Below are 13,975 nucleotides of genomic sequence, written 5' to 3'. Positions count from 1 at the left end.
AGGGGTTAGGAACAAAGGCAGGTTATTCAATAATTGTCCCTTATGGGGACTCTCACACCTTCCAGTGCTGACCACTGTCAGAGCCTGGAAACTGGATAAGATGGACCAGAGGTCTGATCTGGTCTGAGAGGTGGTATGGTGCCAAGGAACTGACTTTCATTCCCCTGGCCATGGGAGCTGCAGTTTGATAAAGGATTGAACGACTGTCTAGTCTCTTTGAACAATTTTTATTAGAGAAGAATGAGCAACAGCAAACAGAATACTACAGTATTAACAACCTATATTCAAAAACATTTGGGGAATTCAAAGACCTTGCACGTATTTCATAGAAGAGTTAATGATTGCCATTCCATTGAGCTCCCGCAGTTGAAGAATATGCCTGCAACAACCACAAAAGAAAGCAAGGATCAGATGTCGGCAAGGATGGCATAGGACTGACATGCAAGAAATCTAAACTTCCATTGCTCTATTACATCCCATGCACAAGCTGTCGGAAATCGTTAATGCCCTATCCAATAGATTCCCCATAAGAGGGGAGCAAGACAGACAAAGCTTATATATTACTGTTCCCCACACAGCAGGAGAAAATAAAAGAACATTAAACACACAGAGATACTTTATAAAAATGTCCAAGCAGAATAGTAGGTTTTAATCTATTACAGCAGACATCTAAGGTCAGTAGAAGTAGTAAGAGTGAGGTCTCTCCCTTTTACTCTCTAGCAGCTTCTGATCAAGGGTTTGCATTACATTTTCTCTGCTGAAAGATTCAATTTGGGAACATTTGCTCTAACTGGCAGAAGTGAAGAACCCATCAACTGGGAAGCCGAAACCTTACACCCTGATCTTTATTCAGTAGCTCAGCATACATATTAGTATGTCCATGCTCAGCTCCTATGACTGGACTGCAGGGTGTACAGTAATTAATGGGTAATGTGCAGTTTGCTAGGACCTCTCCGTCTCTCTGTGAACATTCTTTCCAGATGTTTACGCTCTTGTTTTGCTCTCAGGTCACTTCTCTGATCTCTACAACTTGTCATACCATTCCTTCCTCTTTCATTCTTTCAACAGAAGCAACATTATAGAGCCGTGTAAAACGATTCCCAGAAAGCTATCCAAGCAAACCAACAGTGAACAACACAGACATCCAGTGTCTTCTGGCTTCACCAACGTGCAAAGACCCATTCAGACAGCAACGTGGACAGCTAACACTCTGCCTGCTAAGGCACTCCAGGCAGCAAAAGCAAAGGGCGTACATGCACTGTGACACCGACTACAGCTAGACGGGTTTAGCTGGAACTATTGTATGCACTAGATGGACAACTATCACACCACCCCATTTTAAGCCCTGGGATCCTCTACCCCGCTTTCACACTCCCTCCTGCTCATACAACATTTTGTTTTGACCTTTTCTAAATATTTCTGAGATGGCCCTGGAAACCCACTCAATGGGGAGTCAAGGCTCCCAGGGCATCTGGGCTGCTGAGGAGCTGGAAGCCCTGGCTCTGGGGCAGGGGATCTGGTGGGCTGCTCCAGAGCCAGGGAGCTGGGTCTACAGAGGTGCAAGGGATCTGGGAACAGTTTTCCCAACAACACTGAAATATTCTGGCAGACAAGTTTTGATTTTGTGGAAAGTAAGTTTTCTATCAGACAATCATCCCTATGGAAAGCTCTGGGTCTGCTCTGCTGGCCAGAGCCTGCGAATCTGCTGTGGCAGCCGAGGGAAGCCGACACGTGTCTGGTGATGCTCCGGAGGAATGAGCCTGTGCTGCCCATAAGGCTCCAAGCATACAGAATACGAAACTGACAGCATGCCCCCTCTGTCCCTTCCGCCAGGAGACAGCATGAGAGCTCTCTACTCCCTGTCAGGATACAGGGGCAGACGGCACCTGCCCAAGGAGACACAAGGTGGGGGAATGTCCAGAGACCTCCCATCCCAACACCCATAAAACAGGGAGATGAGGAGACAATCTCTCCTTCCGAGAAAGTAAGAAATTAGGAGGAAAAGAGAGAGATGCCTGCCTCCCTACGAGCAACTGAGCGCACAGAATGGTGAGAATGCCAATGTACTTGCCATGACTGAAATGAAATTTGGAGCCTCCAGGCAGGACTCAGGGACAAAACCTGGTGGGAATCCCAGCTAGAGGGAAGTTGATGGCTCTCTCACTATATCTGTAACATATATGGTATCCGCATGGCTCTGGGGGCCCTGGTTTACCTCGGTCCATCCTGCCGGGTCTCCCGTCTTTTCCACAGACCTCTGGTGGTAGAGTTAGCTCTCTAGCTAGTAGGTACCTGGTAAGTTTTTCAAGCCCTGGTGCCTTAATATATATTTTTTTTTAGGAAGACGTCACATAGGCTGGATGGTGCCCAAGGATAATAATCAGCCCCATAATACCTTGGCTCGGCAGTGCAGAGCTTTCCTAAAGCAACTGCCGCGTTCTCTTGCACAGAGGTTTTCTTGGCTTCACCACCTGCATGTTTTAATAAGATCATCACAATGTTGGAATTCAGCAGGGACGAAGCAGCTCCAGGTACTTCAAAGCATCTGCTGAGGCAAAAAGCAGCGTTCCCCACCACCATCTCGTTCTCGGAGGCCAAGAGCTTCAGCAACACATCAAACTCTGGGAAAAGAGAAAGGAACAACTTGGAAGGGTTATGGTACGTCCAGCAGAGGGCCAGGCCCCAGAGACGCCAGCAGAAATAGCTCTTTGAAAATGGATGGCAGAATGGAATAGTGACATCTGATACCATGGTGGCAGCAATAACTAGTCAGCACTGGGAACTGGACAGAGAAGAAAATGCAAATGAAAAGGAGAGCATGCAGCATGGCAACGCCCCATCACATGGGGCTGCCCACCCAGACCCAAGACCCAGTTTTGGGAGGAGTTGCAGGCTGCTTGCTCTGTGGAGTGGATAGCCAAGCACAAGATCTTGGTATCTGGGAGTAGGTCAACCAAGTCGCTTGTGCCCATTTCACTGAGCATCACTGACACCAACCCCTGAGGAAACAATCTAGTCTCCCATCATGGCTCAGTGGCAAATGGAAAAGGAGGGAATGAATTGCATCAAACTCCTCTTCTCCAGCTGAGAGCCAGGTGTGGTTCCCATGCAGAGAATTAATACCATCCTGAGTGCGATCAGAGCGAGGTCTGACAGCTGTGCAACAAGCTTTTTTTTCCTCTCCCCTGAGCATCCTCCCTTCGCTGCGCTCCTGCTGGCCACGGAGTTCCGCACTGAATCTGAAATTCAAAGTCCAAGCCCCCTTCTGGCAGCATAAGCTCCGTTTAATGCATCTACAGCCGTGCTAAGATGGAAAGCCACTGCACTAAGACTACCACCAAAAAAACAAACAAAAAACAAAAAAAACAAAACCAAAACCAAAAACAAAAACAACAAAAAAAGCGCAATGCATACAGCCAGATCCTCAGGTGGCCTAAATCAGCAGAGCTCTGCCAGCTTCAGTGGAGCTATGCCAACATACACTAGCACAGTATCTGGCACATCATCTTGGTACGGAGCTGTGGCGCTGTTGGCAGCTCCTGCAAACAGCAGCAGCATCTCCTAAGGCCACAGGTTCCAAACAGCATTCAGAGAGGCTGCTTTAAAAAAAACAAACAAACAAACAAACAAAAAAATGATGTCCTTCTCATGCTGAAGATTCCCCACGGGCTACACAAATCTGCTCTGATTTTTCTTACATTGTCCCTTCTGTTCTTCCTAATCACATCATCCTTTCTCTTTTGTTCTGCTGTGACAATAGCTCCCGAGAAGCTGGGCTGCTCCAGACCGCAGCAGGGGCACCAACAACGATCCGTTTCAGAAACTGAACTTGCTAGCCTGATTGGAATGCAGTTTAATGTCAGAGAACTACAGCTTGACCTAAAAGGGCTCCCGGCAGCAAAACAAAATCTGGGCTGCTGAACTGAGCTGACAGTATAATGTGACTTAGCACAAGATGAACACCCAGAGCTTGGTTGGAAAGCATCACATTGTAGCATTATTAGTAACACGAAGAAAGGATGTGCATCTCTCCACACACCACATCAATTAACAGCACTTACGTGGGGTAAAAAGGAGAGAAGGTGCTCCAAGTGGCTTTTAATGGGCCAGAGTCCTTAGGGTTCAAGTTCCTCTTGACTTTGAAATCTTTCCCTTGATGCTATCAGGAAACAACGCTCTCAGATATTTCTTTGTAATTGGCTAGTGAGAAATAAAGATCTAAAAACCTAGAGATCTGCTCTGAACCCCCTGCAAGAATGAACTTGCAAATAAATAAACCCCAGCTTCATTATGCTGTTTCCTTGTCATCTCATCTTCTCACATTAATAGGGCACCACACTGTATCTCATTACCCAGCCGAACAAAAGGGAAAGAGAAGCATAGAGTTTGGAATTAAATGATCTTTTACTTTTATCAACATGATCTGCACTCAGTCTGTCCTTAACAAAGAGTTGGTTAGTCATGCAATTAGGATTAAGGTCTCTGGAGTTCCTAGAGGAAACTCTAAAGCACTGAGTCCCTGTGGGATAAAGTTTTACTCAGTTCTGCATCTGAAGTTACCAGACACAGAACAGCAGAAGCAGGTCTTTTGCTTCCAGACTGTTGGGGCCAGTGGATCAGACAATGGCCTGTAAGTCAGGAGATCTAGACTCTATTTTCATCTCTCCCATTGACTAGGTGGGTGACCTTGGGCAAGTCTCTTGACCCCTCGGCTTAGTTTCTCCATCTGTAAGTGGTGGATAATAACGACTGCCTACCTTTGCACAGTGCTTTGAAATCTGACAATGAAGAGTGCTACATGCAGGCTGGTTATTATTAGTAGTAGTAGTCAAAGAAAACTGAGGCAAGCTTAATTTATATAGATAGAGGGAGCAGGATGAAAATACTATAAAAAGGTACCTACAGAGCCATAAGAATTAGTCTGACAGGAAGGAAAGGGATAATCCATATTAGCGGAGATCATCAAAATAAGGTGGTATGGCCCAAGAAGATGTGACACCATGCATCTTTCTGAGCGCAATGAGGCATATCTGAGATTGGAATTCACTGCTCAGAAAGAGAATCTCAACTACAGCAATAGCAACATTCAGAAATAGTAGAGGCAGATGTCTACTGCGATCCAATAATGACATCGGCAGTTGGACCAGGTGATCCAAAAGGTGCTGGCCAGGTTCAGGTATAACACAGGCATTCTAAGGTCCTGCAGAGTGGAATGGACTAAAGCTAGATTTTCAAATGTTCTGAACAGTGGTACTGCACACGATCACAACTACATACTCAAGTGCTGATAACTCAGAAAGACTTAAAGGCACTAACACGAAGGAAACGTTTGTGGTGACACTCCTTCCACCCTCTGTTATTTTACTTAGGCCAATCTTTCAAACTTGCAGTCCAAGGGAGCTGGAGCTGCATGCTACCTCTAAAAGTTAGGCCACTTTTTCAGATGCCTAACTATGGTTTAAGTATCTTTCTTCAGCTGCCGCACTGGGAAATCTGAACCTATTTCTTTAGCCTTTTCTAGTAAACTGCTGTCTGGATTAATTCCCGTTAAATGTTGTTCAATGTATTTCTCCCAGTCTGGGGATCTGCAGATCGAGCCATTTTACTAAGCTAAGTGCAGCCTCCATATTCTACATTCATTATCTGCTGTGCACATTTCCACTTGCACATGGCTGGAAGACGAATGAAACACTAAGCTAGGAAGTGAAATGGTACATTTTTCTGTAAACATGGTGGCATCTGTATGGGAGTTTAACAGAATTAATGCTCAGCTCCATTTTAGAGGAAAGAGCGTGTCTGCAATGGGAGCCCTGGGATAAACCTCTGCATTCAATCTCGGGCTAATAAAGTTGTCACTTACTTTTATCTGAGTTCACCACCTCCTCTCGAGCCTGGCTGTTGCTTTGAGTACAGACAGCAAGGGTCTTTATAGCATAACAGGATGTGGTCTGTCCACCAGCCTGGATTTTAATTAGGATTAAAAAAAAATACATATATAATTTACAGTCCACACATCACAACTTTTGCAAGAACAGAGAGAACATCTGGAAGGTTGTTTGTGGATGCTTTATGCCTGGGCATAAGTATCAAATCAAGATCCTTCTAGGAGATGCTGATATCTCTTTTAAACCCACCAGCTCATAACTATGCACAGAAATAGACTTTCAGCAACTCAAACCCTCTTGCTATAATCATCTGACCTTTGATAGGACTACGTACACCCGCAGGAATAAATCTGCTTTGCAAATTTAAATTAAAAAAGAGCATTGTCATAAACGAATAGCTGATAAGGGAATAAATCCATCAAAGGGCTAGATTTACTACCCCACAAAGGTCTTTCTTTATACTTCCATGTACGAAACTCATTTGTTCTCTCTGCTCTGTGAACACTGCAATCTTAAATCACTTCAGGAGATGAAAAGCTAGTGCATCTGCCGTTGAGTCACCAGCCCACTGGATATCTTTTGTTTTGCAAGTGACATTTGAAATTAAGAGCTTTGAGCACATACACATGGGGCACATTAGCTTCTATGTTCTTAGATAGCGCTCAAAGTGGCAAAAGCCATCTTCTCCCTGCACGGAACACACAGGTACGACTGCAAAGCCAAAGCTCTGGTATTGGACTCATTTCAAAATTGGTAATTAACTCCGTTACCATGCCAGTTACAAAAGCTGAAGCTGGCGTTGTACTTTTCCATGCCACTTATTATTTGTATTACGGGAATACCTAGAGCCCCAACCAGGCCTGGGCTCCAATCTCCTGGATGCTATACAGACATATTAAAATCACAGCCCCCTGACTTGTTCCACCGTTCATTTAAGATTCAGTGGAAAAGTTCCTGTTTACTTCCATGGGCTCTGAACCAAGCTCCCTATATTAGGATCCAACTGGATCTGCATCAGTGGACTCCTGTGTTTGCTGAGAGCCCCACTGACTGAAGTTGGGCTACATCTGAGCACAGGTGTCTGCCCCACATGGACAGTTACAGAATTGGGGCCTTAGTTAAAGACAAAAAACAACAGACGGGTGAAACACGGGCAAGGGAGAAGGCAGCATGTGTGTATGCTTTTGTATATACTAACTATGTGCATACTGTCTGTTTAACACGCTGTTCAGCAGGAGTGATCACAATCCCTACCTAAACCTTCTCAGCTGGCATCACCACAGAAACGAGTCTTAAGAAAGGATTTGAAGGGAGACTGGTTAGTGGCTTTACAGACTTTCAATTAATTTATTTCACCTTTGAAGCTTTTGGGCATTGGATAAGGACACTTTTCTGAATGTTCAGTTAGTGACATAAACCCAAATGATTTATAGGGGATGTGATATCTATAAAAAGCAATGCCCTGTTTCCAGTCAGTCCTGTAAGATTCCTCTGTGTCTCCTTCACATTTTTACAGGTGGGGTTCTCTAAACAGAGAAAAGAAGAACACGTAATAAATATAATAGGGTGGGATTTCTGCAGTCCCAGGGAAAACCCTGACTCTGTGGGAGTGCCATGAAGTGGAATCAGTTCAGGAAATTACCTTCAAGAATCTAAGCATTCTCTTCACCACACCTCCTGTCACCGCCTCTTCTACTGCCATTGAGCTCGCTGGCAAGATGTGACTTAGAACCCCAATGGCTCTCTTAATAAAAATAAAAAAATTAAAAGGTAATGACTTTTCTCTTAAGCGATTATGTCTTTCTGCCCTGTGCTCTTTTATTAGGCGTCCCAATAAGTCCTTTGTGTAGGTGGCTGGGTAAGGCCAAAGTGGGAATTAAAGGGGCAAGAAAAATATATATCCTTAAGGAAATGTTATTACAGAACAATAGCTTTAGCATGTTGCTCATTTTAGTATCTAGACCCAAACTCAGCAAAGCTCCTAATGGCTCAGCCTAGGGAGAGGTGATTCCAAGCTTCAGCATGACTCCCGCCAGCTTGAACTATGGGAAGAGTTAAAAGCAGCTCAGTAGAGCTACCACTGTTTCAGAGTGGTAGTAAGTAAAATAGATCAGCATGGCTTGTATTAGTTCAGTCAGAGGAGAGATATTCCCAGCTGACACCACATAAGCGCCACCAGCTTGCCTTGGAAGAGCTGGTATTAATGGGAGTTACACACATGTATGGACTGGGGTACAATACCCTGGAAATGATTCAAGCACAACAGCTGAAACAGAAGACACCGAGTCTGCAGTTGGTGCTTTGCTTCTGGATTCATTTCTTTGCCTATCTCTGGAAGAATTTTAATAACTAAAACCATCCTGGTGATAATACATTGTAAAAAAACTTCCCTGACAAGCTGTTCCAGTCACAGAACACAGAGAGCCTCTTACATCAAAATAAAAGTCCAAAACAGAGCAAGGCAGAGAACTACGTTGAATTTGTGTTCTACATCAATAACACATTCAAAAAAAAAAAATAAAAAAATCTTGGCTTTAGGATCATTATGCCCTTGATCCTGATTGTGCAGATTACCTTGACTGGAGCCACAGAGCTAAATCCACATGGGTGCAACAGCTTGACCTAAAGAATTCAGTTGTAAATTCAGGGCCTGAAGCTGCGAATTTAGTGCAGGGTTGGTTACACAATCTTCCCTTAGCTCATAGGTATCCACTTACCGTCACAATCCTTCCATCTTTACTGCCAAGCAGAGACAAACATCTCCTGCTAACGTCCACAGCATGCTCCTGAAACAATAAGCAGTATTAGAAATTCAGGTCTAAAGGGTCACAATGAAGCTTTAATTAGAAATGGCATTAAGAAGGCAATCACATGGCAAGGAAGCTTTCAAGGGAGATTTCCACAGCCACAATTGACAGTAAGGTGCCTAATTGCCATTTGTGCAGTTGAAAAATCTCCCCCTCAATCCTTAGGGCATGGGTAGTTTTGGCTTCAATGAGCTTTGGATCAGGCCCCAAACTTGCACTCAGGCAATATAGTTGAGATCGTGAAATAGAATACAACCTTTCCTTGGTGGAAAGGAATGAATGTGCATCATTCAGATTTCCACTGGTCAGGCTGTAGAGAGGAACTTTACACTGTACTTTCTGCCACAAAATATTAAGGAAACATTAAATGTTTATGTTAAAAACGAACGTAATCAAAAAGGATCCCAGAGTTCTCCTCACATTAATCATTTTACAGAGGGAAAAAGGGGACAGGGTGAAGAGCCTTGGTAGAAGAGAATGTTAACTGCCCGAGTGCTAGCTCTTGAGCCCCGAAGTTCACTCCCATGTCTGCTGTGCAACAGCCATTTGAAACAGATGTTCCTGATCCGTAACAGTGTAATTAAACTTTCCTTCCCAACGCAGACTGAGAGATTCTCAATATCCACCAGCCGGATGACCACAGTAGTTCTCCTTCCAGCCTCCTAGTCCATCTAAATGCTCTGAGATTGCAAAGACTCCCATTAACTTCAGTGGGCATTGGATAAGGTCCAAATACAATAATGAGAGAGAAAGGGGCTGGAACTGTTCCTGAGGCTTTGAGGCTTCAGGTAAGTGGTAAAAGCAATCAGGAAGCTTCTTCAGAACATCAATAAACCTTGCATGCCATACCTGAATGACCAAATTTGATTCCAGGGATAAGTTCATCATCAGGCCCAGCACTGCGAACAAACACTCTTGGTATCCTGCTGAGTTGCCAGTGAAGCAACACTCATCCTACACAGAGAAGAACAGACTATTCAGCATCTGATTCAAAATGAACAGGTTCAAAATCATGGATGTCCTCAGCCCACCTCACATCTGCCTACTGATCAATAATTGTCAGACGCTCTGAGATCTCTGGAGGAAACACTGTTGAACTAATAGTATTCACTAAGTTAATTACCACAAGCTTTAAACAGGCCTGCCAGCATTCCTGGTTTTCAGCCATCTGCAGTCGGATGACTGCATCAGCACACAGGTCCCCCATGGTGCCAATGCACTGGGCGAGGGCTGGCTGGTTCACCTGGTTGACGGTTTTCTTTAAAAACAAGAGTAGAGAGAAAGAATATTCAGGACAACAGTGATGAAACAATAATAAAATGCAGAATACTCCTTTGTCATTGTTATTCCTGCTGCTTTAGCTGTGGAAACAGGAACTCTGTAATTACTCCTCTCATATAATTCATAGAGGTGCATCATACTTGGCAAATTACCTTGACTGAAGCCACAGAGCTAAATCCCTGCATATCGTTTCGAAAATTTACACCAATGGGGAACTAGCAATTGTCTCTCTGCCTCCTGACCTCAAAATGATAAAACTCCCTCCCCCACCAGGTCGCGTCCAAACAGTGTGACAGACCCAAGGGTAGTGACAGTTAACAATTTTAACATATTTTCAAAGGGAAAACAAAAACAGGTGAATCCCAGCTATTGTTCCATTTTCTTGTCACTCATTTCAAACAGTAGAGAGAGAGTTTTTCCTTCTCATTATATCCATTTTTGTCTAATGCAACCCATGCCTAACCTGAACCACCTCCTGCTATTCCAACAGAGGCCTATTAAAGGACTGTGCATTTGAAATGTGAATAAACTATGGCTAAAGAAAAGATCAAACCACTAAACCCATTTAATTTGTGACCTAAAGTTGTCTTCAGATCCATATCTCCCTAAATAGGAAACATGTAGAATAAAAATCAGTCAATGAGACATTTGAATCTGGGACAGGGTGAACTAGTTAGTGACAAGTGTATCCAAAGTCACAAAAAGGACTGGGGGGGAAAAAAAACCCCTCACACAGGGTGAAATCTTGGCCCCACTGAAGTCAATGGAAGTTTTGCTACTGGCTTTGTTAGAGCCAGGATTTCATCTCAGGAGTTTTGTAAAGTTGCTTTCTTGCTTCAGAGCATAAGCCAACTTCTAAATATTGGGGAGGAAACTTTCCCTAGGGGTAGGATGCCCTGTAGCAAGCAGTTGTGGGATTTCTTGCAGCTACTGGACTGGAAGGATCCTGAGATGATTCAGCATGGCAATTCTTACATTCCTAGGACTGAAGAATCATGTGAATTCCAGATGTGAACAATCAGCCCCAAGGCTAAAAGGAACTTATAGAGCAGAAATTATGCAAACAGCACTTTTCATGCAAAATATGGAAAAAGTAGGCTCTTTCTTACCAACAACTGTGCGAACAGAGGCAAAACACTTGTGGAAAGTTTGATACGACACTGGATTTTGAACCTGTTGGCAAAGCAATATTCATCAGCCAGTTGTGGATCTAGACAAAATTAGCACAGAAAAATGCACCTTGTAGCAACCAAAAGGCTGGCTCTAATCTTATCCCAACTGGAGAGGATTCAAAATAACAATATAAATGCACTTTTACACAAAACCATACATCCTTGGTTTTCCCAATATCCAGTTTTAATTTTGCATAAAAACTTCCTTACTATGTAAGAGTTAAGGAGTGCCCTCAGCCACACTTGTGCAAATCCAATGGAGTGACACTGGTGAGAGTGGAAAACCTCAGGTTACTCTCTTGTAAAAAGTGCAAGATGAAAAAATCCTTCCATTTTTGCCAAGGCCTCGTATTTAATAGCACAAGCATGAAATGGTTCTTTGCCCTATCAGACACATGAAAAGAGTATTCTATATGCAGCTCCGCAGGTTGTTTTTTTCTGACTTAGCGTTGTATATTCTGGGGCTAATCAAATGACCTCACAATTCTAAAAAAAGTGAATGGTTTAAGAAGTACAAGTTACTTTTCCTCCTTGATTAGGTTAGATAGCAGGCTCATGGCAGAGCTAGCTCTGTCATCCATAACACTGACGAATGCAATCAGCATCTGCAGCCACCTGTAAGAAAGTTAATAATGCTCATGTCAGATAGATTATACAAATATGCACCAGGGGTAACATTTACAAGAGCACCTAACTGATTTAGGAGCCTACGTCCCATAGAGTTCTAGTGAAATTTAGGGCCAAATCCTCAGTTGGTTTTAATCAGGAAGCCAAGCTGATTTACACAGCTGAGAATCTGGTGTAAAGTTTTCAAAAGCACTTAACCGATTTAGGAGCCTAAATCCTTTGACTTTGAGAGAGATTAAAGCTTAGTCACTTAGACTCATAGACCTTAAAGTCAGAAGGACCATCATGATTGTCTAGTCCGACCTCCTGCACATTGCAGGACACAGAACCTCACCCATTCGCTCCTGTAACAGACCCCTAACCTCTGGCTGAGTTACTGAAGTCTTCAAATCATGATTTAAAGACTTCAAGTTACAGAGAATCCACCATTTACACTGGTTTAAACATACAAGTGAGCCGTGACCATGCACCTGCAGCTCTCAGTGACTTCCGTTGCAATTGTGGATACACAACACCTAGGAGAATCAGCTGAACGTGTGCATTTTGCACACCTGACTCTTTTTTGACAATCATGCACAGACTCTTTCTTCACAAGTAGATACAAGGAGCTGTCATGATATTTTACGCCATGAAAAAATTAATTGACATTATTATTAATAAATGCATCCAAACTTTCCTTCAGACATGGCTCATCTCTTTAACCTTCCTTTTGATTAAAAATGTCTCTGGATTAATGTTGTACATACTTTACTAAAGTATGTACATCTGTTTAATCTTTTCTGCTCATCAATTATTTCCAACTATTTCATTTAAACCAGTCCATTAAAATTTATTCTCTGTTTAATTGTAGCAGTAGGCAATGGTACAGTAACAGAGATAATTGACTGTGGTTTCTTTTTCCATTCAGTGAGTCATTGCAATCCTCTGAAAAATCATAAATTTCAGTTACTGGACGATGAGAGACTCAGCTTGAAACTCAACACATTCAAAGATAACCTAATAAGCTCTTGATGAAGAGAGAGAAGTGCACATATTTGATTATCACCTAAGGAAAGGTTACTTGAGAGGTGCCCTGAGGTTATCTAAACTTTTCCAGTAACAAGCCCTTTTCTATTCAGCTGTAAAAACATGCTTGGATGTGAAATCTGCCATGTGCTGCAGAAAGTTAGGATGTCTTTCCCCACACCGCTAACTATCCTAAGTTGAAGCATGTTGCATGGTATTCCTCTCACATTGCTGCTCTCTTTGTTTTAGTGTGTTTGCTCAGCTGGGCCTGCCACTTCAGAAACTATCCCGGGATAGTTCTGGTGACAAGCTGAAGAAATCAGGCATGACTTGGGGGAATTCAAGAATTTTTTTGGTGTTAGTTTGTGAACTTAGTACTGGTGAAAGGTGCCTGAAGCGCTCTAATACCCTGTGGTTAGGTCACTAGCCAGTGGGCACTGGAACGCAAGAGACTTGGGTTTAAATCTCCTGCTCAGCCACAGACTTCCTGAGTGACCTCAGATAAGTCACTTGGTCCCTCTGTGCCTCAGTTCCTCATCTGTAACAGAGGCAATTGCCTCACAGGGGTACAGTGAGTATAAATGCATTAAAGATTGTGAGGTGGAAATGGAGGCCACGTAAGTACCTAAGATGGGTAGACAGCTGAAGTCCAAGCTTCCCTGTTACTGTGCCTCACCCCTGATCTGGGGATACCTTTAGGGAAAAGTGGAGTTAAGCATCCCTGGTCTAGTCAGTCTCCGGCCTCCAATGCTGAGGCAGACAACAATTGTGCCAATAATTGCCACCTGCGTTGGTGATTTTTGTCTCCTGAACAAGAACACAGGAAGTGGGATGAGATTACCATATTCATTTGACAGAGGTCACAAAATCGCCATCAGAGGGAACTGACTTTCAGCCACTGTTCACCTGGGCTAGGTTCAAATTCATGAGATGTTCTGTGCTGTTAAAGTCACGAGCCAGAGCTACAGAAGACATTCCCTGTTTTCAGGCCAAAATTCTCTCCAACATCACTGCAGCCTTCAATGCGTATGTGGCACTCTGCCCAGTTAGTATCAAATATGACCATGGGAGCCAGTAGCAGAGCCAGGTTTTGAGCAGTGGTGGAACCGCGGGGCAGAGGGGCACGTGATGGTAATCAGTGGTGCCACTTTAATTATACCTGTTGACTTGAAAAGATGCCACAAAGTCTGCCAGGTGG

At 43.5% G+C, this 13,975-nt stretch overlaps 1 protein-coding gene across 5 annotated transcripts in view; it reads right to left on the bottom strand.

Moving 5' to 3' along the window:
* Nucleotides 1-219: 219 nt before the first annotated feature.
* The window catches only part of TTC12 (tetratricopeptide repeat domain 12), a 35,312-nt gene continuing 21,556 nt past the window's right edge, over nucleotides 220-13,975 (bottom strand). For 2 of the 5 annotated variants that reach the window (XM_074936688.1, XM_074936687.1), the window contains exons 14-22: nucleotides 11,668-11,760; nucleotides 11,083-11,146; nucleotides 9,816-9,950; nucleotides 9,542-9,646; nucleotides 8,603-8,671; nucleotides 7,528-7,629; nucleotides 5,861-5,960; nucleotides 2,396-2,621; nucleotides 221-379 (exon numbers count right to left, since the gene is read on the bottom strand). In XM_074936688.1, the coding sequence (XP_074792789.1) occupies nucleotides 304-379; nucleotides 2,396-2,621; nucleotides 5,861-5,960; nucleotides 7,528-7,629; nucleotides 8,603-8,671; nucleotides 9,542-9,646; nucleotides 9,816-9,950; nucleotides 11,083-11,146; nucleotides 11,668-11,760 (970 nt within the window). In that variant the 3' untranslated portion in view covers nucleotides 221-303. Of the gene's footprint in view, nucleotides 380-2,395; nucleotides 2,622-4,061; nucleotides 4,160-5,860; nucleotides 5,961-7,527; nucleotides 7,630-8,602; nucleotides 8,672-9,541; nucleotides 9,647-9,815; nucleotides 9,951-11,082; nucleotides 11,147-11,667; nucleotides 11,761-13,975 lie in introns of those variants that run through there. The other 3 variants (XM_074936689.1, XM_074936686.1, XR_012636036.1) reach the window with 3 other exon arrangements.

The sequence above is a fragment of the Natator depressus genome, chromosome 22 (assembly GCF_965152275.1).
Source record: "Natator depressus isolate rNatDep1 chromosome 22, rNatDep2.hap1, whole genome shotgun sequence".
NCBI lineage: Eukaryota > Metazoa > Chordata > Testudines > Cheloniidae > Natator > Natator depressus.
The sequence above is the reverse complement of the archived record's forward strand: the minus strand, read 5'-3'. Positions and strand labels throughout refer to the sequence as shown.